The sequence below is a fragment of the Geotrypetes seraphini genome, chromosome 12 (assembly GCF_902459505.1).
Source record: "Geotrypetes seraphini chromosome 12, aGeoSer1.1, whole genome shotgun sequence".
In the NCBI taxonomy this organism is placed as follows: domain Eukaryota; kingdom Metazoa; phylum Chordata; class Amphibia; order Gymnophiona; family Dermophiidae; genus Geotrypetes; species Geotrypetes seraphini.
In genome coordinates, this window is record NC_047095.1 from 115778354 (window position 1) to 115802311 (window position 23958).

At 44.8% G+C, this 23958-nt stretch overlaps 1 protein-coding gene across 1 annotated transcript; it reads left to right on the top strand.

The window, feature by feature from the left end:
- The first annotated feature begins 3503 nt into the window (after nt 1–3503).
- On the top strand, nt 3504–22038 carry LOC117346731 (prostate stem cell antigen-like). Its single transcript, XM_033916787.1, has 3 exons — nt 3504–3690; nt 19957–20073; nt 20675–22038. Exons 1-3 carry the CDS (start codon nt 3639–3641, stop codon nt 20881–20883), a joined length of 378 nt encoding a protein of 125 aa, XP_033772678.1. The 5' UTR covers nt 3504–3638; the 3' UTR covers nt 20884–22038.
- Nucleotides 22039–23958: the final 1920 nt, after the last annotated feature.

A 23958-nucleotide genomic window follows, 5' to 3' on the forward strand; every position in this document is an offset into this window, starting at 1 on the left:
GGAAATCTGCATCTAATGTTCTTAAAGGTAGGGTTATCATATGGTTAGGAGAACGGATTGAGACATCCGGATTTTACTTCTACCGAAAACAATGAAAGTAAAACCCGGATGTCTCAATCCATCCTCCTTTTTCTGGAGCCATATGGTAACCCCACTTAAAGGTCTTGAGACGTTTAGCAAAGTCTATGCTACTGATTACTGGAATGTGTTGCTCTTGTTTCACAGAGAAGACACACAAACCAGGAAATGCCCAGGAAGACCATCCGGTTCCATTCCGTTGGTGAGACTGATTCAGTCCTGGGTTTATCCTTCCCCTGAGGCATGCTGGGATATATGGAGCCCACATTCAAAATTAAAAAAAAAAAACACCCACGGCAATGAGAACTACAAATCTAACATGCAATGGTGGAGGGTAAAACCAAACATGGGTTAGCCTGAACAGCAGAAATGAACCACCTCTCTTATTCATAATTGTATTTCTTTTCTTGTTTTTTTTTTTTAAAAAAAATAGATTTTATTGCATTTTTAAAGTTAACAATAGAAGCACAAAATATATGTTATATAGGTAGTTACTTAAAATTCAAGGTCAAAATGCAAACTATACAAAAAGGCAAAAAACTCAAAAGGGGTTACAGAAATTATCAAAGGATGCCCAAATTTTACGAAAGTGTATTCTTTTACAAGATTTTAAAGCAATAATATTTTCATATTTTCGTATACAGCACACACCACTCATTAAAATTTCTTTTCCTGTTTTTAATTGTAAACCGCTGTGATTTCTTCTGAAAGGTAATATATCAAGTTTAATTAAACATAAACATCTGCCCTCCGATATTCATCCTGAGGCAGGTATCACCGCTGATGACTGCTGCTGGCGGTAAACCTGGATATTCAATACAAGGCCGCACATGGCTGCCGATATTGGCTATCTGTTGTTTTTTTAAAGCTAGCTAGCACATGCCCAGTTAATTCAATATTCAGAGCACAACGGCCATCGTTAGAGCATAAAGACAGAACTGCTATTTATGTTGCAGCTGTACTCACTTGAGGAACGCAGAGAGAGGGGTGACATGATTGAGACATTCAAGTATCTCACGGGCCGCATCGAGGTGGAAGAAGATATCTTCTTTTTCAAGAGTCCTGCGGCAACAAGGGGGCATCCGTGGAAAATCAGGGGTGGGAAACTGCACGGGGGCACCAGGAGATTCTTTTTCACTGAAAGGGTGGTTGATCGCTGGAATAGTCTTCCACTTCAGGTTATTGAGGCCAACAGCGTGCCTGATTTTAAGGCCAAATGGGATAGACACATGGGATCTATTCACAGAGAAAGGTAGGGGAGGGTCATTGGGGTGGGCAGACTAGAAGGGCCGTGGCCCTTATCTGCCGTCTATTTCTATGTTTCTATGTTTCTATGCTGGGTTTTCCAAAGCTGACCCTCGGGACTTTCAATCAAACCTGTTTTTCAGGATATGGAAGGGAACGCAGATCAGCCATAGTCCAAAGCCCTGGAGACATCCCTCACGAATATTTGCATAGGAATCCTGACACCCAGACCTGGCCGATGTCCCACAAATTGGTGGGGCGCTGAGGTCAGGGTTTTCTCTCTCAGCTAGAACTGGTTTGTTGTTTAATTGTGAAACACTGGTTTCAGGGGGATGTTATTTTTAGACGTGACACACAGCGGCCACCAGTGCTTCTGAAATGTAAAACATGGCTGTTCAAAGTCTCTGTACGTTTAAACAATATTGGCTCTAAAGCCCAGAGTCTATAAAAGGCGCAATGAAGTTAGCCAATCTAGGTGCCTAACTTCATTATTCAATTAAGATTAATTGAATAAGCAAATAAAAAACAGCAAAAAAGCAAATAAAAAACCATTTAAAAAATTTAATTAGCAGTTATCAAGTTTCAAGTTTATTATGTCTTTACATAACACATCTTTACAGTTTTAAAAAATTAATTAGAAATCGGGTGATGGACAAACAAACTAATAACAACTATGAAGACAAAACATTGGAAAAAAAAGGAAAAAGGGCAGGGATACAATATTTAAAATAAAAGGAGAAGATACAGGAGAAAACATCAGGGAAGTTGGGTTGTCTGGAACTGTCCTCTTCGCTTTTATTATTTTTTTTATTATCAATTATAAATCTCATAAGCGTATTTGAAGAGAAAAGTTGTAAGATTGGATTTAAAGTTATTTAAACTAGTTTCTTGCTGTAGGGTTAGGGGAAGGGAGTTCCATAATGTTGGTGCAACTGCCGAGGAAATGTTTTTTCCCATTGTATCGTAGAACAACTGTTGGATTGAGGGGATAATCAGAAGAGGTTGCTGAGATGATCTCAGTGATCTTATGGATTCGTAAGGAATTAGGAGCCTGTCAACGAACATAGGGGAGTGACTGAGTTGAACTTGAAATGGCGTCTACCACTTCGGGGTAAGTGTCTGCTCCGAGGTTCTTACCAGAACATAGGCATAGTTAGAGGTGGAATCTGGGTGGATTTTGGGTGTGGTTTGACGTAGGCGTCGGTAGGAGCTTAATTTAGGCGCATGCGTTTAGGCCAAGAAAAACCCTGGCGTAAATGGGAGTGTAAAACTAGGGGGAAAAAAAGGAATGGGTGAGTAATATTACATCTCAACAATCAAAACCTAGCTCTCCTAAAGAGTTTGACAGTTACCGTTCCAGTCAAAAACGTAGAAGATGGGAAAAGCCTGAGAACGATATACGGGAATTACAGAGGTACTTAAATTTTTTTTTTTTTTTTTTTTAAATTTTGATTACAGAGGTACTTGACTCTCAAAAGCTGCCACCCTTCAGTCATTGGCATAAAAACCCATCCTCTAATTTATTCAACGATTACTTTCTTTATGTCAATTTTTCATAGCTCTCTTTTGTGTCAAAAATATCTCAATCAATTGCATTTTAATGGCAATGCAAAACATCTTTTAAAGCAAAAAAAAAAAAAAATATATACTTATCTTATCAGAGTCCCTTATTAGAGGGCCAGGTTTTACTTTTGATGCTCATAAAGGGAAGCTTTTTTGTACAAATTAGTAAAGCAACAATGTTACACCCCAAAACACGGCTTTTGGAGCTTTTTGGTTTTGTAGAATTTCAGATAAAGGATCTTGCACCTGTACACCCATACATGCCATCGGTCAGAGGAGGTCTTTCTTTCTGATTCCCCTCCTCATTTTTAAAAAGCAAAGCCCAGGAATTAGATCTTCTGATTTGAGAAGTGATGGGTTGGATGCAGCCATTCGTCCCAATATATATATATTTTCCTTTTTTTGCTAGTTACGGTAACTTTCCACCTTTGGGCATAGTGATAAGCATTTTCCTGCCATAAACTTCAAAGTTTGCTATCCTGTCTCTCCCTGAATCCTCCCTCATGATGCTCTCCAAAACAAGGTGGAGCCGATTCTTTAGAAATCCAGTACAAAGCAGACAAGCCTCTCAGCATCCAAGGTAATAGCTGGGTGTGTATATATAATTATCTGGAAAGGAACTTTTGCAGAAGTTTTCAGAGCATCCCTTGGATTAAGAAGCAGTGTTGGAGCAGAGCTGGGGCACACCGAACTGTCCAACTAGGGGACTTTTAAGTTTCTCTGTCTGGGAAGAGATCAGCTGAACGAAAACCATGAACAAGCTTCTCCTGTTGACTGTCATTGCTCTCCTGTGCCTTCATTTTGGTAAGAAAAACAACAAATCTGTTTTCTAACATGTCCCTTGCTCTTGTGTTCCCCAAAGAAAACATCAAACTCTTTAGGTTGTAAGGAAAAACTTTGTTTTCTTATGAGATTGGTACAGAAAAAAAATACCATCTCCTGCAACAACAAAAACCTTCTGAATCTCGTTTAAAAGGAAGGTTGTGGAAGTTTTTTGGGGTTGTTGTTTTTTTTTTTTTTTTATATATATAAGTATTTTTTAATGGGAAACGGGTTTGTCCCATTTTTGAGAGCTGAAGATCTTTTGTTTTCCTCTGGGAAGATAGTTTATTTTCTTTTGAGTTCATTAATTTATTTAAACTATAAACTATGTATATTTGGTCACCTTGTGGCTGGAGCCAGAGGCTGCTGAAGGGAATGAGTGGCAAATGCAGACAGATCAGTTCCTCACACATCAAAAGATGAGCTCTGGGTTTCAACAGTGTGAAAAGCAGTTTTCAGATTTTCCTATTTCTACCAGAATTTTCTAATCTAATCTTTGATTTTTTAATACCGATTCATCCCAACAGAAGGGCTCGAATTGGGTAACAAAATATTATTGATTATTTGAAAAAGAAGGGGTCATTAGTAAATTTCTGAAATAAATATGTCTTCAGCACATTACGAAAAGTGGGTAGATGAGAGAGAACTCTAATTATAGAAGGAAGGTCATTCCGAACTTTTGCGAATAAAAAAGAAAATGATCGACAACAATTGGCCATAGTTTGCATTCCTTTAATAGTGGGAAAGCCAAGTTTAAATTTCTGAGAGCTCTTGGAATTAAAGATTTCTTGTGAATTAAATGAGACAGGGACCAAAGGAGAAAAAATACCATATATGATTTTGAAAATTACAGTTGCACATTTTAATTGGATCCTCTAGTAAACAGGAAGCTAGTGAAGGGATCTCAGTAAAGTTGTGATATGATCAATTTTATTTGCTCATTAGCTCTCTTTTATATATCTTGTCTTTCTAAAGCTCCACATTGGCTGCTTGTATTAAAATTACTTTCAAAACTATCATTTTGCCCTGTTCCTGATTCTATACTAGGCACTATAAGGTTTTCTTACTTTTTAAAACATATTTATCTCCATGACTTTAGAACCCGCGTCCTTCAGCCTTTATGGCCTCACCCTTTATGTCAATCAACCCTAAGTTCCCTTTCCAGCTGTATCAGTGTGATACCTGCAGTAAAATGCAAATGTAAAATCATCATAAAGAAAAGAACTCCATAAATCAATAGAAAGACCTAAATCGTTCTCACTTAAAATAACATCACAATTAGACTACTGCAATGCCCTATGCACTGGTGTAACCAGAAAAGAGTTTGCATCAGCTGCAACTAATTGAGAAGGCTGCAGCATGACCGAAAGAAGGCTGCAAGAGGTGGGACCACATCACACCTTTCCTGCACAAACCACACTGGCTACCAGTACCTTACAGGGCTAAATTTAAATCTCTGTGTTTGATTTTCAAGGTCCTCAGACAAAATGGACCAGAATACTTAAAAGACAAGCTAGCTCTTTATTTATTGAATTCGTTTTCTATCCTGTTATCCCCAATGAGCTCAGAAAGGGTTATGGGTTAACATACATAATATACAGTCAAAATGGGTTACAATTTGTCATGCTTACGATACATGTGTATACTGGTATGACATGTAGAGAGGGTCTAGTTCCAATGTACAATTTTTTTTTTTTAAATGTACGGTAGAAGGCAAGGGATTAGGTGAAGAGGCATATTTTTATTGCTTTCCTAAGGTTCAGAGGCCCTTCGAGGGATCTGAGCTGTAGGGCTAGTTTGTTCCAGTAGTTTGGCATGAAATGGGAGTAGGATTGTCTGACATTCTGTAGTTGAAGGGCACGACCAGGGAGTGCTTGGAGGTGTGTTTCTTCCTGGGAGCGAAGTGATCTATTCGGTACACCGTCAAGACCTCTGAGGTCCTCTCAATAAACATCACTATCTGTATCCTCTGCGAGCCTTCTCAGAAGTAGCCCCCACACCCTGGAATTTATATCCCCTTTAATATTTTGGTCATGCTTCTTTGAACCTTTTCTATTTCCGGTATATCTTTTTGGAGATGCGGTGACCAGAACTGAATGCAGTATTCAAGGTGAACTTACACCATGGAATGATACAGAGGCATTGAACATAAGAACTGCCATCTCCGGATCAGACCTTCAGTCCATCAAGTCCGGCGATCCACCTGGCGTAATTTTAGTCACCCATATCCCTCTATGCCTCTAGTAAGGAGATGTGCATCTAGTTTGCTTTTAAATCCTAGAATGGTGGATTCCGCAATAACTTCCTCTGGGAGAGCATTCCAGGCGTCCACCTCTCCTGTCCACCACCCTTTCCTAATAATTCCTTTTGCTTTTTTGGCTGCCACCGCATATGGAGCTGAATGTTTCAACATATTATCTAGGATGACACCTAGATCTTTTTTCATGAGTGCTGGCCACTAAGGTGGACCCTAGGATCCGGTAACTATGATTTGGGTTATTCTTCCCCAATGTGCCTCACTTTGCTATTGTCCAAATTAAATTTCATCTGACATTTAGATGCCCAGTCTTCCAATTTTCCAAGGTCTTCCTGAAAGTTTTAACAGTCCATGTATCTTTTAACAACTCTGTTGTTCCAATTTCCAGATCATAGATTCACTAGAGGCAGGTCTTGTCAGACAAATCAGATCAATTTCTTTGATTGGATGACCAGAAAATTGGATAGAGGGAGTGCACTAGATGTGGCATATTTAGATTTTAGCAAAGCCTTCGACAGTGTTCCACACAGACATCTAATAAATAAACTGAGTGCCCTTGGGATGGGCCCCAAAGTGATGGACTGGGTGAGGAACTGTGTTGAGTGAAAGGTGACAGAGGGTAGTGGTCAATGGAGATCACTTGGTGTCAGGTCAAAAGCGCGCCGGGACAAAGGCGCGCGCAGACAATTGACCGCAGCGCGGAGGCATGCACCGTACAAAATTACTGTTTTTACGGCTCCGACGGGGGAGCGTGGGGGGGAACCCCCCACTTTACTTAATACAGATCGCGCCGCGTTGTGGGGGCATTGTGGGGGGTGTGGGGGGTTGTAACCCCCCACATTTTACTGAAAACTTCACTTTTTCCCTGTTTTTAGGGAAAAAGTTAAGTTTACAGTAAAATGTGGAGGGTTACAACCCCCCAAACTCCCCACAAAGCCGGCGCGATCTCTATTAAGTAAACTGGGGGAGCTCCCCAACAAAACCCCCCGTCGGAGCCCCTAAAAACTGTAATTTTCTTCGGCGCATGCCTCCATCTTGCGCTCAGTTGTCGGCGCGCGCCTTTGTCTTTCGCCGAGTTGTCTATGAACCAGATCACTTGGACGAAAGGGATGTTACCAAAGGTGTGCCTCAAGGTTCAGTTTTTGGGCCTGTTCTTTTTAACATTTTGGTGAGCGATATTGCTGAAGAGCTGTCGGGTAAGATTTGTCTCTTTGCGGATGATACCACAATATGCAATAGAATGGTCTGAAATTTGGCAGCTAAGATTTAATGCTAAGAAATGCAAGGTCATGCATTTAGGTTGCAAAAACCCAAGGGAATGGTACAGTTTAGGGGTGAAGAACTTTTATGCGAGAAAGAGGAGCGGGACTTGGGTGTGATTGTATGAGATGATCTTAAGGTGGCGAAACAGGTTGTAAAGGTGACCGCAAAAGCTGGGGTGCTTAGGGAGATGTATGGCCAGTAGGAAAAAGGATGTATTGATGCCCCTGAATAAGACTCTGGTGAGACCTCATTTAGAAAATGTGTACAAAAAGATGATGTATAAACAGTATGGAGTTGGTGCAGAGGAAGGCTACTAAAATGGTAGGTGGTCTTCATCATAAGGCATATGAGAACAGACTTAAATATCTCAATATGTATACTTTGGAGGAAAGGTGGGAGAGGGGAGATATGATAGACCTTTAAATACCTATGTGGTGTATTTTTAGTTCCTGATTCTATTCATTGAAATCAGTGCTGCATGTTCTAAAAATACAGTGGTTTTCAAACCAATCCTGGGGAACCACCAACCTGAAAGGATTGCAGGATATCTGCAGTGAATATTCAGGAGAGATTTAGATCTACCAAATGCATATTCATTCTAGATATCCTGAAAACTAGACTGGCTTACTATGTTCAGAAGACTGGGATGAAAGGCCTGTTTTATAAAACTTCTTTGTTGATGTTGCATAAAGATTTGGGGTGGTTCATTACAAGCTGATCCAAATGCTGCTAGGACCGAATGGGTCCCAGGTGAATTAAGATAGGGCCCTCTATAACACCATCTCTCCCAAGGTAGTAGGCATGGAAAGGGAGGGGGAGAAGAGGAAACCCTTTCAGAGCTCCAGTAAACAAACCCTTCAGAAAGCAAATTCTAGATATATAGTAAATAGAAAACCTACCATAGCAATATATATAGAAACTTAAAAGATGCACATTTCCCAAAGCTGACATGTTACAATTAACAATTGCCTTAGTCTCGATGTCACTTTTTTGCTTTTCTGTGTTTTCTTAATACTCTTTTCAGGGTCTCCTGTCCTTTCTTCTCTCTTAGCAACCACCATCCTTCTTCCCTCTGTGCTCTTTATGCTTCCTGTCCAGCGTGTCCCCTCTGTGTCGCTATCCTCCCCCCTCTCCCCATGTTTAGACACTCTCCTGTATAATGCAATCACAGTATGGATTGGCTGCAGAAAATCAAATACTTTTACTTGTTCCTGTCTTGGCTTTTGGTGACTGAGAAGGGTAATAAGGCTATGTAATGTTGCTCGAAGATTAGAAAGCATCTTGGTACTAAGTAAGGAAAGCTGCATTGTACAGGGGAAGAGCTCTGTGGGGTTTTGCAATTTTGTTTTAAGAGGTTTCGAAACAATGCTTCTCACTCAGTCTTTGGAAATCACCCAGCCAAATGGATTTTCAGGCCATCCACAATGAACATGCATGGGATAGCTTTGCATACAATGGCATCAGTGCATGACTGTTCCAGTAAGACCAAGTGCAGGGCAGACATCTATGTTCTATAAATGGTAAAAACAAGCCAGGATCACGCAGTGTTCCCTCTAAGCGGGCGGGTGTTGTGAGCAAACTTTTTTCACTGTGAGCTAAAAATATCGGGCGCCAGCAAGTTATGAGCCAAATAAATATGTTGTCAAAGTTGCTGATACATGAGGACGAGGTATTCAAAGGAATTTTAGGCCTACACGCTAAATTAAATAACGTTAAATAATATTTTTAAGAACACAAAACAACGCATTAATTCTTGAAAGTACAAAATTCTTTATTTTTTTTTTTTTTTTTTACCAGAAAAACTCAAATTTATTTTAAAACAGTCTACAGAAATTGTAGGGATGAAATGATATCTTAATAAATGTTTTACAACAAATGTAGTTATGTCTGTTACATCCATATGTGTAAACTGTAAATTAAAAACAGTCCAGAAGACAATACGTTTGATGCTTTCAATTTCTAGACAATCTATCAATTCCAGCTTCTACACAAAAGTATAAATACATTAAAACAAAATATTGAAAACCATTTTATTGGGCACAAAGTTTGCCTTCAGTGAGAAGAGTTCACTCAATATGTTGTAGAATAATTGTTGTGAAACTGGAATGGAATCAATTCTTCACTCAAGTTAGATATCATCAATATCTTCATCATCATCCCCAAGAAGAGGCGGTCGGAGCGTACGCGAGTCCGGCTGCCTCTCCTTGTTGGCGAGCTGAGCGGACCGTCGGGATCGACCCCCCGCACCCCCTAGGTACGCCTCTGCAAGTCTTGCCTTGCCCGGATTTGCCGCTCTCTTCCGGTGTTACTCCCCCCCCCCCCCCCACCCGACTCTCCTCTCGCCGCCCTGCCATCTGCCGTACGCCTCTTCCGATCGCCCCCCTCCCTGCTCGCACCCCCACCCCGACGTCCGATTCCTCCCCCAGCCTCCCCTTACCTTTGCGACGCGTTACATGGACTGCCAGCTCGCCTGCCTGCAAGCACGTGTGTGCGCTGTGACGAGAAACTTGTGCGCTGCGATGTAATATTTTGTGCGCCAGCGCAGCTTAGCGGGAACACTGATCAAGTGTACGTTTAATATATCGCATTCGTATCAGATGCTATGAGCGCAGGTGCCGTGTATCTCAATGGGAGGGGAAGACACCTTAAGGATGAAATTGATTGCAAACAAAATGGGAAGCAACACGCAACTCTGTGGTTTTTCTAGCTTGCTCCCTTTCTGTGGAACTCTAGTCTCTACCACACACACACTTCAAGTGATAAACTCATACCAAGAATTTCGATTCGAATTGAAAACCTGTTCCCACTTGAAATACGAGTCTATAAGAATGCAGCCTTTCCGCTGAGAACTTGAGTGGGTTGTTCATGCAAACATGGCCATCTTTGTACTTCCTGTGTATCATATGACGCTTTTGTTTTCTTTTGATTGCGTGTTTGTTCTGTTCTTGTAACTTAGGGGGTCCTTTTATTAAGGTGCGCTAACCGATTTAGTGCACGATCGCTAGGGCAGGATTAATTTGTCGAGGGCCCCTAGGCACACAAGTACAGGCGGAAACAGGAAGCTGCATCAGAGGGAAGCTTTGGGCAAGCAGCACCGCTTGCACAGTTATAGTTCCCGTTGCCTTTCTTACCGCTGGCTTGTCTTACTTTCCGTCGATGGGGAGGGCCCGCATTGCCGATCAGTGCTGGAGGGGCCCATCGCCGTTTGGAAAAAAACAATGTTGATGCCTTCCTTCATTGGGCCCCCCTGACCATTTCGGATCCTAGGTACGGGCCTACTTGGCCTATTGGTTAATCCTGCCCTGACGATGATAGCGCATACTATATGCTAATGTGCCCATAGGAATATAATGGATGTCGGCATTTAGTGCACCCTAAGAAAAGGACCCCTCAGTGACAGAGTAAATGACAGCAGATAAATATCTGAATGGTCCATCTGGTCTGCCCTGTAATCGCATGCGTTATAATTTCATGATTAAATTAAAATTGTCTTTTTTTTCTTTGTTATTTCTGGGCCGTAGACCTTAGAAGTCTACATAAGAACATAAGAATTGCCGCTGCTGGGTCACACCAGTGGTCCATCGTATCTAGCAGTCCGCTCTCGCGGCGGCCCTTAGGTCAAAGATCAGTGCCCTAACTGAGACTAGCCTTACCCGCGTACATTCTGGTTCAGCAGGAACTTGTCTAACCTTGTCTTGAATCCCTGGAGGGTGTTTTTCCCTAGAACAGCCTCCGGAAGAGCGTTCCAGATTTCCACCACTCTCTGGGTGAAGAAGAACTTCCTTACGTTTGTACGGAATCTATCCCCTTTTAGCTTTAGAGAGTGCCCTCTCGTTCTCAACTTTAGAGAGTGCCCGGTACTGTCCTTAGGTACTGGAGTTGCCGTTGAAGCTCCCACCAGCCTATCCAAGCCATCTCCTTGGCGAGATTCAGACCGTGAAAGTTAGCCCATTCGTATTCTAATTAGCGATCCTCACCGTTTTCCTCTCCACCACCTCCCTCGGGAGGGCGTTCTAGGCATCTACCACCCTCTCTGTGAAAAAGAATTTCCTAACATTACTCTTAAGTCTACCACCCCTCAACCTCAATTAATGTCCTCTAATTTTTCCAATTTCCATTGTCTGGAAAAGATTTGGTCCTGTTAATACCTTTCAAATATTTAAATGTCTGTATCATATCAAACAGGAGTAGTATGAACACAGTACATGATACTAGATATGGATGTATATATTTATGTGTGTGTATAAGAAGGTATAATATGAATAAATATATGATATATTTTATATAGTTATGTACAAGTAGGTATGTACGAGGTAGATTCATCTATAATAATAAAATGCTAAGCGCGCATGCGCACTCTTAACGCGTGTTCCATGATCCCTGATCTGTAGGTCAGTGGTCGGCAGGAGTGCGCATGCGTGACACCAGGACTCCTCCTCCTGAGCCCCAGACACGCTGACCGAATTCGGTCCCGCGGACCTCTCAAACAGTGGCAGTGGCAGGGATGGCGGAAACATTAAGGCGGCTGTCGGCTTCAGGCGCGTGCAGCGGCTGTTGACACCTGCATGCTTCGGCGGCTGTCGGCACCTGCAGGCCGCGGTGGCTTGAGGCGGCTGTGGCGAAGGGCAGACGCGAACGGAGGTAAGGGGTGTTGATGGACAGGGGAAGAGGTGCTGATGGACAGAAAAAGGTGCTGATGGGCAGAAAAAGGAAGGGAGGCCTACTGCCGGACAGGGGGGAGCAGGAAAGAGGTGCCAATGGACAGGGGGGACAGAAAAAGGAAGAGAGGCTACTGCTGGACAGGGGGAGCAGGAAAGAGGTGCTAATGGACAGGGAGGGTAGAAAAAGGAAGGGAGGCCTGCTGCTGGACAGGGGGAGCAGGAAAGAGGTGCTGATGGACAAGGGGGGAGGTAAAACAAAGGGAGAAGGGCTGCTGCTGAATAAGGGGAGCAGTGAAGGGGTGATGGTGGACACAGGAGAGATAAAAGGAAGGGAGAATGGACAGGGGGAGCAGGCAAGAGGTGGTGGTGGACAGCCGAGGAAAAAGAAAGACAGAAATACAGAAAGCGGCTAAAGAGACAGAGAAAAAGAAATAAAGACAGACACACACATATATATTCTAGCACCCTTTAATGTAACAGGCTATAAGACTAGTTATATATATTATAGGCAGAAATAAGAAAGAGGATTGATTAAGGTTTAAGAGGGCTGTATTGACTCATTTGAGCTTTGGTGTTGGAGAAGGATTTTAGGCATGCCGTGGACTGCCAGAAGAACTAGCAAATCGATTCTGGAAGAGATCAAACCAGCTATGTCACTCGAAGTCCAAATGATGACGTTACAACTGTCTTATTTTGGCCACACCACCAGAAGAGAGATCACTGGAGAAGGACATCATGTTTGGGAAGATCGAAGGAACCGGATGAAGAGGGCGACCCGCTGGACGGGTTGAAAACAACCATGGGGGATGACGCTGGAGGACCTTTCCGGCCTAGCACAAAACCGATTTCATTTTCCGATCCGCGATTCAATTTTGTCACTAGGACTCGAGCACGAGCCGACGGCACCTAACAACAACATTGAGAACCAACTCAGAAAACGCTAACTCTGTATTCCAAGTTTTTCCAAGTTCCAAGTTTTATTAAAATTTGATAAAAATGCTTTTATAATAAATTCAAAGTGATGTACATTAAAATTAATCACATAGAGACATACAGTGGACTAACTATAGATGTCATACACGAAAAGGTGGAGCTAAGGGTGGAACTACAATTTCAAAAGAAAAGAACAATTGAGGGAGGGGGACCCTGTTAGCTAGACATGCTCATTCTTCAAGATCACAGCATTAATGGCGGAGCAAAAGAAATCAGTAGATTTATGCTAAGCTAATTCAAGAACAAAGTAAACCTCCCAAACCCCAAGAAATGGAACCAGATAAGGGGGAGAGATGAAAGCGGTACTGGTGGAGTGACGAATATACAACTACCACTAATTGATGAGTGATAAACACAGGAGAGCTCTCAGTCACACAGCCACCCACTGGAACATCCAGCGGTACAGGCTGTCACTTGGCTTACACCCAGAAGGGTGTTAACTATGAAACATCCCCGGGCTTTTACTCCGTGTATAATTTAATAATAAAGTGCACCCAACAGTGCTCGGTGTGAAAAAAGATAATAATTAATCAAAAAAACACACACACACTCCACCATAAACAGCAATTGTCTCTGCCCCTTATCCGGGGGGCCAAATTCAAACATCCAGATCCAGCAAAGTGAAAATACCAACAGGAAGTACTTAGCTTCTCCGTGGAAACACACAGCCAGCAGAGATCTTAATTCGTTCAACGGGACTCCGTTTCGGGGGTGCACACCCCCTTCCTCAGGAACGGCTGGATTGCGCTGCGACTCTCCAAATAATCCGGCGCAGCTTGGATTGACAAAGCTGGAAATGGCCCATTTCTTGGGGTTTGGGAGGTTTACTTTTTTGACGTTGATTCTCTAGCCTCCTAAGTATTTTCGGGTTTTTTGTGATTTTCTATACAAGCTAATTCCCGAAAGCATCGACAAAAATGAAGCTTTTTAGAGAATTTTTAAATCATTCTAATACTGATTCTTCTCGAGGATGAATAGGTAAATGATTCCATTCCTGGGGTGCTGTAACTGAAAATATTTCATTTCACCTTGTATTAATTACAAGGTATTGATTATGGTTTAACAATGTCTGTATTGAAGCCATCCCTATATTGTAACACCATTACAGAAGCTCATATAAACCGCACTGAATTGGCTCCCCCAGTCATTAACAGCGGTAGAGAAGCTTTCAATACACAGTGAACCATCACCCCTATCCCTCCTCCCCTCCAGCGTGTAAATGTTGAAGTCTTCTAGTCTCTTCTCGTCCTTCTTGTACTTGTAACATTTAAATTCTCAATAAAATATTTGAACTAAAAATAAAATAACAATTTCAATCTGCTCTTAATATTTGTTAACTTTCTCGATGCCCATTCAATCCCTAAAGAAAGTGGTTTAGTAAGGGGGGCAGTCTGCCCCAGGCACCATCTTGGTGAGGGCGCAGGTAGAGGGCCTCCTCTCTGTCCGCCCGCAACTCCCTCCCCCTCCCCCAACTGCTGCTTGTGCATGCTGCTTCCCTTCCCATGCACCTCTGTAACATTCCTGGTGCGAGCAGCAACCACCCAAGATGCTGTCACGCCAGCATCAGCTCTTCCTCTGATGTCACTTCCTGGACCCGCACCAAGGAAGTGACGTCAGAGGAAGAGCTGACGCTGGTGTGACAACAGCTTGGTGGTCGCTGCTTATGCCAGGAATGTTACACAGGTACGGGGGAAGGGAAGCGGCATATGCACCGCAGGAGGGGGCGGGGAAGGAGCATGTGGAGGTGGAGGGGGGTGGAAAAGAGGGTGGAGGAGGGGTGCCATCACCCCGAGTGCCTCTCATCCACACTACTATACTAAACTAAACTAAACCTTAAGTTTATATACCGCATCATCTCCACGGATGTGGAGCTCAGCACGGTTTACAAGAACTTAAAATATAGGAAGAGAAGGGAAAAAAAAGGTTTACATGAATTTATATATAGAAGAGAAGAGTAAGGGGGGGTAGAATTACATTTTAGTGAAAAGCCAGTTTTTCAGTTGCTTGCGGAATAATTGGAGGGAGCCCAGGTTCCGCAGCGGAGTAGTAAGGTCATTCCAAAGACCTGTGATTCTGAAGAGAAGGGATTTTCCCAGTTTGCCTGCATAGCGAATACCGTGTAGAGAGGGGAAAGATAGTTTATACCTTTGGGCAGGTCTGGTAGAGTCAGGACTCGAGGAGTTATAAGATAGTGGGATTAAGGGAGGAAGGATGCCGTGAATGATCTTAAAAGCCAGGCAGGAGCATTTGAAATGGATTCTGGAAATCACTGGGAGCCAGTGAAGTTTGGCTAGGAGTGGGGAGACATGGTCAGACTTGCGTTTTGCAAAAATCAACTTGGCTGCAGTATTCTGGATTAGCTGGAGTCTTTGAAGACTTTTTTTGATAGGCTTAAATAGATGGCATTGCAGTAGTCTAGTTTGGAGAGGATGATGGATTGGACAAGGACGGCAAAATGTTTTTTGGCGAAAATAGGATCTTTCTTTCCTCAGCATGTGGAGGCTAAAAAAGCATGATATAGCCAAGGAGTTGAGGTGGTCATTGAAGGAGAGAGAAGAATCGATAATGATGCCAAGGACCTTGCTTGAGAACTCAAGCAGTAGTGCAGCGCCTGAGGGTAGTGTGAAGAGGGTGGGCAGGTGTTCTAATTTTGGGCCGAGCCAGAGTAATTTTGTTTTTGATTCATTCAATTTCATCTGTACCGAGAAGGACCAGGAATGGAGTCTCATTATGCAAGCTGTAATGTTCTCGTGGAGGTTGGTGAGGTTCTGGTCTGTCTCAAGAAGGACAAGGATGTCATCAGCGTATGTGTAGATTGTTTCAAGGAGGGATAATTGGAAGAGTTTCAGGGAGGACATATAGATGTTAAAGAGAATAGGGGATAGGGGTGATCCCTGAGGGACACCGCAAGATGGTGTCCAAGGAATGGACATGGTGCCATTTGTGTTGACAGTGTAGGAGCGAGAGCGTAGGAAGTTTGAGAACCACTTTAGGACGATGGAATCAATTCCTATCTCGGAAAGTTGATAAAGTAGTATGTCGTGGTGGACAACATCGAAAGCTGCAAAGAGATCGAATTGTAATAGGACAGCGAATTTGTTACGAGAATGTAGTTGTTGCACCTTAGAAATTAACCCGCATTTGCCCGCGCTCTCAGGCTTCATAAAAGAGGGGGGTTCATTATTTTAGGAATGACTGTGTGTTGACTCTCCTGTATATAGAGAGAGATTTGCTTTGGCAATTATGGCGATATAGCAAAACTACAAATAAATGATAAAACGCGGTGTGCAATCTTGTTCGATTGTTTTGGTAATAATTGTGCAATGGTGCAGTAAGGGTGAGTGGCGCCAGAGGTTGTGGGGTCCCTCTCTCCCAGTGCTCATGCGCCACCTTCCCTTGTTCACTTCTCCAGCGTGAGCCGTACGCCCACGTCAGTCTCAGCTCGCCCTTTGACGTCACTTCTTAGGCTCGGGTCCCGGACGTGACGTCAGAGAGAGCGCCGATGCCAACGCGGGCAGCAACCTTGTGCCGAGGAAGTTAAAAAAAAATAAAAATGGGGCACACATGCGTGCGGCAAGGAGAAGAGCAGGGGGGCAGAGAGAAGGAGGGTGCGTTGCATCCTTAGGAAGACCGCGCCTGGGATGGACCACCCCCCCACCCTCCCCTTACCCCTTACCACGCTACTGTATATTTTGCTGATACTAGGGCAATGGCCTTTTCGATAGCTGGCCCTTCATTGTGGAACGAGCTACCACGGAATTTACATCTGTGGAGCATTGTAGAGCAGCTAAAGAGACATTGAAGCCATATGCATTTGGAAGTGCCTGTTTTGTAGGTTGACCCTGGCCCATTGGACGGATGAGAACATAAGAATTGCCACTGCTGGGTCAGACCAGTGGTCCATCCTGCCCAGCAGTCCACTCACGCGGTGGACCCAAGGTCAAAACCAGTGCTCCAAATGAGTCCAGTCTCACCAGTTTAGCATGAACTTGTCCAACTTTGTCTTGAAACCCTGGAGGGTGTTTCCTCCTATAACAGACTCCGGAAGAGCGTTCCAGTTTTCTACCACTCTCTGGGTGAAGAAGAACTTCCTTACGTTTGTGCGGAATCTATCCCCTTTTAACTTTAGAGAGTGCCCTCTCATTCTCCCTACCTCGGAGAGGGTGAACAACCTGTCTTTATCTACTTTGTCTTGAATCCCTGGAGGGTGTTTTCCCCTATAACAGGCTCCGGAAGAGCGTTCCAGTTTTCTACCACTCTCTGGGTGAAGAAGAACTTACTTACGTTTGCGCAGAATCTATCCCCTTTTAACTTTAGAGAGTGCCCTCTCGTTCTCCCTACCTTGGAGAGGGTGAACAACCTGTCTTTATCTACTAAGTCTATTCCCTTCAGTATTTTGAATGTTTCGATCATGTCCCCTCGCAGTCTCCTCAAGGGAGAAGAGGCCCAGTTTCTCTAATCTCTCGCTGTACGGCAACTCCTCCAGCCCCTTAACCATTTTAGTCGCTCTTCCCTGGACCATTTCGAGTAGTACCGTGTCCTTCTTCATGTACGGTGACCAGTGCTGGACGCAGTACTCCAGGTGAGGGTGCACCATGGCCCGGTACAGTGGCATGATAACCTTCTCGGATCTGTTCGTGATCCCCTTCTTAATCATTCCTAGCATTCTGTTCGCCCTTTTCGCCGCCGTAGCACATTGTGCAGATGGCTTCATGGACTTGTCGATCAGAATTCCCAAGTCCCTTTCCTGGGAGGTTTTTATATGGTGTACTGGTATAAATGTTTTCTAGAATCTGCTTAGGATGTAGGTGGAAGAAACATGGAATAAATAAATACGTAAGTGCTATATGTGGTTGGCATGGTGGTGAAATGCCAACTACCCTGTTTGTGAAGCCAGGGTTTAATCATGAAGGAGTGTGCAGGTGTGGCTCTGACCGTATCGGTCAAAATGGAGGGACCCGTGCGGGTGTTTATCTGCCGTCATTTACAATGTCACTGTCTCACACATATATCCGTCGTGGATAGCCTGAAAATTTGACTGGCTGGGGCTGTCCCGAGGATTGGTGGTCAAGATGTCCTCTGAAATAGGTCAAGGTCAGAGCCGGGAGGAGGTGGAAAGGAACAAGGGATAGATTTTGTAATTGGGTGCCTAAAAAGATGGCTCCATAACAATTAAGCGCAGGACAAAAGCGCTCCAACAAAGACACACTGACAATTGCGTGCAGGTAGTATGCACACCGCCGACTCCGCCACTTTAAAACCTTACTGGTAGCGCTGTGATGGGGGGGTTTGGGGAGGAACCCCCCCAAGTACACTGAAAACTCCCATTTTCCTTTCAGTTTTCGGTGGTTGGGAGTTTTTCAGTGTAACCTCCCCCCCCCCCCAACGGGAGCGCGAGGACTTGTACATGTAGTGTGGGGGGGGTCCTCCCTCACAGCGCTAACGGTAAGGCTTTAAAGCGTTAGGAGCGGTGGTGTAGCAAGGGTGGGGGGCACTTGGGGCAGTGGTGCCCCTCCCCTGCCCTCTTCTCTGCTCCCCCACCTCCACATGCTCCTTCCCCGCCCCCTCCTGCTGTGCGCGTGCCACTTCCCTTCCCCCGTCCCTCTGTAACATTCCTGGCGCAAGCAGCGACCTCCAAGCCGCTGTCACGCCAGCTTCGGCTCTTCCTCTGCCGTCACTTCCTAGGCGCGGGTTCCAGGAAGCGACGTCAGAGGAAGAGCCGATGCTGGCGCGACAGCAGGTTGGGGGTTGCTGCTCACCCCAGAAACGTCACTGAAGTACGGGGGAAGGGAAACGGCGCACACGAAAGGCAGTGAGGGGGCAGGGAAGGCACGGCGAGGCACTGGGGTGCCTGATCCCCCTTACTACACCACTGGCCTAAAGTTACGCACCTGTTTCATGTCAATCACACTTAGGTGCCCATTACAGAATCGAGCCTAACTAAAACTTAAGCGCCTAGTAGACGTCTAAAATGTAGGCCAAGGTTTTAAAAAGCCTACATTATAGGCTAATGGCGCCTAAGTCCTCCGCCCCTAAGCACACCTACTTTGGAGTTAGACACCTATCTTATGTGAAATCGTGCCTAAGAATATAGGTGCCTATCACCCATTTAATTTTTTTTTCAATCATGAGCTTATTAAACCTCATAATTGAAGCCAATATTCTAATTAAGCTAGGCATCTAACTTAGGCATCTATCGTGCTTCTATCTTTAGGCTCCTTTTATAGAATTTCCCTTCAAATATATTAAAAGATGAACTCATGGTTTTCAGACAGTATCCGATGCCCTTGGTGACCCCTGTCCTGTCAGTTTGCTACCTGTAGCCGCAGGAAGGGGACATCGGACCTGGCAGGAGTTACTGAGTGTCTCCTGGACAGTGGCATAGTAAGGAGGTGCAGGGGGACGGTCCACCTTGGGCGCCAACTTGGTAGGGGCGTGTCACCCATCCTCTTCTCCACTCCTTCTCCCCCCCCCCCACTGCCGTGCACCGCTTCCCCTGTACCTCTGTAACACTCCTGGCGTGAGCAGCAACTCCCTCCAACCCGCTGTCACACTTGCATCGGCTCTTCTTCTGATGTCACTTCCTGGACCCGCGCCTAGGAAGTGACGTCAGAGGGAGAGCCCACGCAGGCATATCAGCAGGTTCGGGGTTGCAGCTCGTGGCAGGAAAGTTATAGAGGTGCAGGGGAAGTTCCAAGTTTTCTTTATTTTTGATATACCATTTATCATGCAAGTATCTAGACGGTTCACAATAAAATATAATTTTAAAAATGATATCGTTTCTAAGGCTAAAAGGAGGGGAGCGTTTACATGAGACGAGAGGGAAATGGGGAAGGAGAATTATTAAATACATCAAAAAATAATAGGAGGTAAGTGGATAAGGGAAAGCGTTTCTAAAGTAGTTCTGTGAAAGAAAATGGTGTGCGTGCGTGGTTTCGGGGGGAGCGTGTAGGGGTGAGGAGTGGAGCCTCTCGCCCTCGCTATGCTACTGCTCCTGGATTCTGACATTGTGACTGAATTTCTTTGAGGGTATTTCCAGCTCCTAATCCTCCGTTGTGTTTCTGCCTCTTGCAGGAGAAGGACAGAGGATATGCATGACATGTGAAGGCACCATTGGGAATATCCCATGCTTAGAGACCCGAGTGACCTGTAACCCTGGTGAGGTCTGCTCCACCACTACAAAGAAAGTTGGTGAGTACAACCATTCCTAGGGTCGCCATATTTCCTCTTTGATAAAAAAATAACACCTGACCCCGCCTGTTCCACCCCTACCCCCACCCCCTTCCTCCTTCAGCTCCGCCCCAGCCCCTCCTCCAGACGAACCGCCGGTCTCCTTCCCCACAGCTCAGGGCCGCGTCTGCAAGGCCTCTGCGCATGCGTGGACATCGATGCAATGATGTCACATGTACGTGCCCGCCTATGACATCATCGTGCCGACCGCTACGCATGCGCAGAGGGCCTCCAGACACGGCCCCGAGCTCGGAGACTTCCAAAACCCGGACAGGCTGCTGGGTTTTGGAAATCCATTCAGGCACCCGGACAGTCCACTGAAAAAAAGGATATGTCCAGATTTTCATGAATGTCTGGTAAAGAGCTTTTTGAAGCTATTGCAGTCATATTTTTTTTTTTTTTTTTTAGTTCAAAAAGTTTTATTGATTTTATAAACGATGAAATACAAAGCCAACAATATGCGTGCTCCAACAAGGAGCACATTATAACAATGTCATTAAACAAACCCCTCTGTAACACCACCAGGGGGAGACTAACTGGTTTTAAATTCTTCTTCCACCAGGCGAGCTTAAGTTCATTTCGAAGAAGTGTCTAGAACCTAGCTTGTGTGAAAAAAATGAAACTACAAGCTTGGGATCCCACACCCTAGGAACAAAGGCCGTTTCCTGTTGCGATGAAGACTCCTGCAATGCAGGAGTCGGGGCTATTGAGTTCTCCCTGCTTGCAGGCCTTGCTGCCCTCCTGAGCTTCAGTCTGGTGCAAATCCTGTAAGTGCCTTCTGCCCCAACCCCCCCCCCCCTAAGGGTGCTGGGACTGGACATCCTGACATCAGCATCAGGAAGGACTGAGGCGTCAAGATTAACAGACCTAAGTCTAACTCTCTTCATTTCGCCTGACTGGACAAAATTGCTGCATTTTATTTTCATTTTAAGTTGCTGGTTTTTGAGATGTTGTCCTTCAGCTGAAAGGAAGAGCTAGGACGGTTATCTATATCGTTGATAAATATTTCTTCACTGGTTGGGCCTGCTTTGGGGACTCAAGTGCGTCCGGCTGATGTACTAGGCCGGTCTTGTAAACATTAATCCACAGCTTAACGTTCTAGTGATCGTCTTTTCATGCAGGGAACTGTTTCAGAGCCACTTTCATAGCCTTGAACCTCATTTGGTCTGAAATTGCATCTCAATGTACAAAATAAAGATCATCATGCTTCAAACTTCTGTTCTACACACAAGGCCTTTCAAGGTACCTGTACTCGAGCAAGTGGGGGGGAGGGGGAAAAAAATCTTTTAGGACATGATTAGGCTGTGACTCGGTGAAAGAGCCCCAGCAGTGAAGCTCCTGGAGAGTCACACGAGTCTGTTTACAGAGCTGCTATGTGACACAATTCCAGCAGGGAGTCATTTTGGCCAGTCCTGATTTTGAATTCACACATCCCAAAGCATCCTGGAATTGGTAATCCCCGATTCGACCCGTTGAAATCCAGTGTTGCAGTTCTCATAAAGCATTAGGATGGGTTTCTTAGAAACCCAGGACCAGCCTAAACTCTCCCTCTTGGAACCAAGTCGTTTGGCAGCTCTGCATTTGGATAGGACCCCTGGAGATGCTAAGTTATCAGGCTGGAGACTTTCTTGGCCAGTCCTGGCTTTGAACTTATATCCCAAAGCAGCGTGGGATTTGTAGTTTCTGATCCTGTCCATAAAACACTAGGATGGGATGGTCGGAAATCCAGGACTGAACCACAATCTCCATCCTGGAACTGGGTAACGGCATCTCTGGGACCTCTTGACTTAACCTGCTGTCCTTTTTCACACTATAAGAATGTCAGAGATCCCAGTATGTTGTATATTCTGTGGCTTATTTTGCAATGTTTAATTTTTAACATCTTTGTAACTACTGAAATAAAAATGATCCTGTCGCCTTTACTTAGATTGGTGTCTCTTTTCTCTGAAGCAAGAGGTTCTCAGCCCAGTCTTTGAGACATATCCAGTTAGGGTTTTCAGGATTTCCACAATGAATCTGTATGGGTTAAATAATCATGCACGACTTCCCAATGACTGAGTTTTGAACCCCTGCTCTGGAAGGTTGCAAGCTGACAGCTTGGGTTGAGATGGTTGGCAATGACTAGGGTTACCAGACGTCTGGATTTCTCTGGACATGTCTGGGGATCCAGACGGCTTTTCAAGACCTGGAACTTTGTCCGCATGTGGGTGACATCATCGCGTTGGTCACAGATGCCTTTCTGCCCGATGAACAGGGGTGGGGCTGGGGGGCAGAGCTGAGGTGTAACGGGGTGAGGATGTGTGGAACTGGGTGTGCCTGGGGGGCGGGTCTAGGAGTCCGGATTTTACTAACGTAAAATCGGATAACTCTAGCAGTGACAGATTGCATAGCACACCTCCCCTTAGAACTGTCAGCTAAACAAGGTTGATCCAGTCATAGGCAGTGGAACGCTTTTTTGTCTGGGGGGGGGGGGGCAGAGGTTTCGCCCTAGCTCCAGCAGGGTCCTGTGGCACAACCTCTCTCTCCAGCTCCCCCGATCGCGATAATTTTAAATCTTCGGGCATCCCCGCCGTGCAGCAGGCCTGCCCCGGAAGTCCTCATTCTGCGGCGACTTCCTGTTCCCGTGTAGGCGGGATACTGAGAATGAAGGGTTCTGGAGCATGCCTGCTCGTTGGTGCTGTGTGGCCATGATTACCAGATCTTTTCAGAGGGCATGCCCGGGTGTCCAGACAGCTTTTCGAAACCCGGCACTATGCGCAGACGCCCTCCCGATGAGAACAGGTTGAGGGGCGGGGCTGGGGCATGACATGGGCGTAACAGGGTGGGCCTGGGGGCAGGTCTATGGGTCCAGATTTAGTCAACTAAACTCTGGAAAACCTTATGTGCAGCGGCTGCCCGAAGATTAAAAAATTACAGTGGCCAGGAAGAGATAGGCACCACAACTGACTCTTCTGACTGCCAATGTTTGGGGAGGCCATGTCCCCTGTGACCTCTCCTGTTCCGACGCCTAAGTATCCAGTCCTGATTTTATCCCAGTGCTCGGGGGATTCTCAAACCTGTCCTCAGAGAAGGCAAGGTAGTCTGGTTTTTAAGGCATCCATAATGAATAAGAATGTTACTCCTAAATAGGAAATTTACTCTGAGGCTCATTTTGCAAAAAGAAAAATGTTCAAAATGTGGTATCGAGGGGTAGATAGACTGTTTTCTTGCCAAACCCTTCCTATTCGCTATTTTCTAATCTAGAGGACTATGTAAATACTGTTCATCTGTAGTTTGTCTAAATCTGAAGGGTTGTCATGGATACATGAACAGCCCCAATAAGAACATAAGCAGTGCCTCCGCCGGGTCAGACCATAGGTCCATCCTGCCCAGCAGTCCGCTCTCGCGACGGCCCAAACAGGTCACGACCTGTCTGAATAACCAGAAGGGGCCCCCTTGCCACCTTGGTTTCCCATTGAAGTCCTATCTTCCCATCGAAGTCCTAATCCTCCGGTCTTGCACATTCACGACTTGGTTGGGTTTCCATACTTATTGACAAACTCCTGGATTGTATCCAAGGACAGTTCATTTCCATTGGGTTTAGTACCATGATAATTTTGAAAAGGTGGCTCCTGTGTCTGCCATATGCTATTGTATAGCTCTGCTGGGCTTGCAGACGCTTTATAAGCAAAAAGGCACTGAGTGATGGATGAGTCAACCCTTTGCAAAGTCTGTGTCTGGTTGTTTGGGGGTTTTTAAAAAAAAATGTATTTGAATATAACAGTTTATAATACATACAGTATTCAAAAGAAAGGAGAAAAGTGGAGACATCCAAACAAATTAATTATAGAAAAAATTCAAGGAAAT

Excerpts from the sequence above, each read along its gene's own strand:
- LOC117346731 (XM_033916787.1), top strand. The coding sequence starts at position 3,639 with ATGAACAAGCTTCTCCTGTTGACTGTCATTGCTCTCCTGTGCCTTCAT. Across the intron at positions 3,691-19,956 it reads TCTCCTGTGCCTTCATTTTG|GAGAAGGACAGAGGATATGC; the intron begins GTAAGAAAAACA and ends TGCCTCTTGCAG. Across the intron at positions 20,074-20,674 it reads CACCACTACAAAGAAAGTTG|GCGAGCTTAAGTTCATTTCG; the intron begins GTGAGTACAACC and ends TTCTTCCACCAG.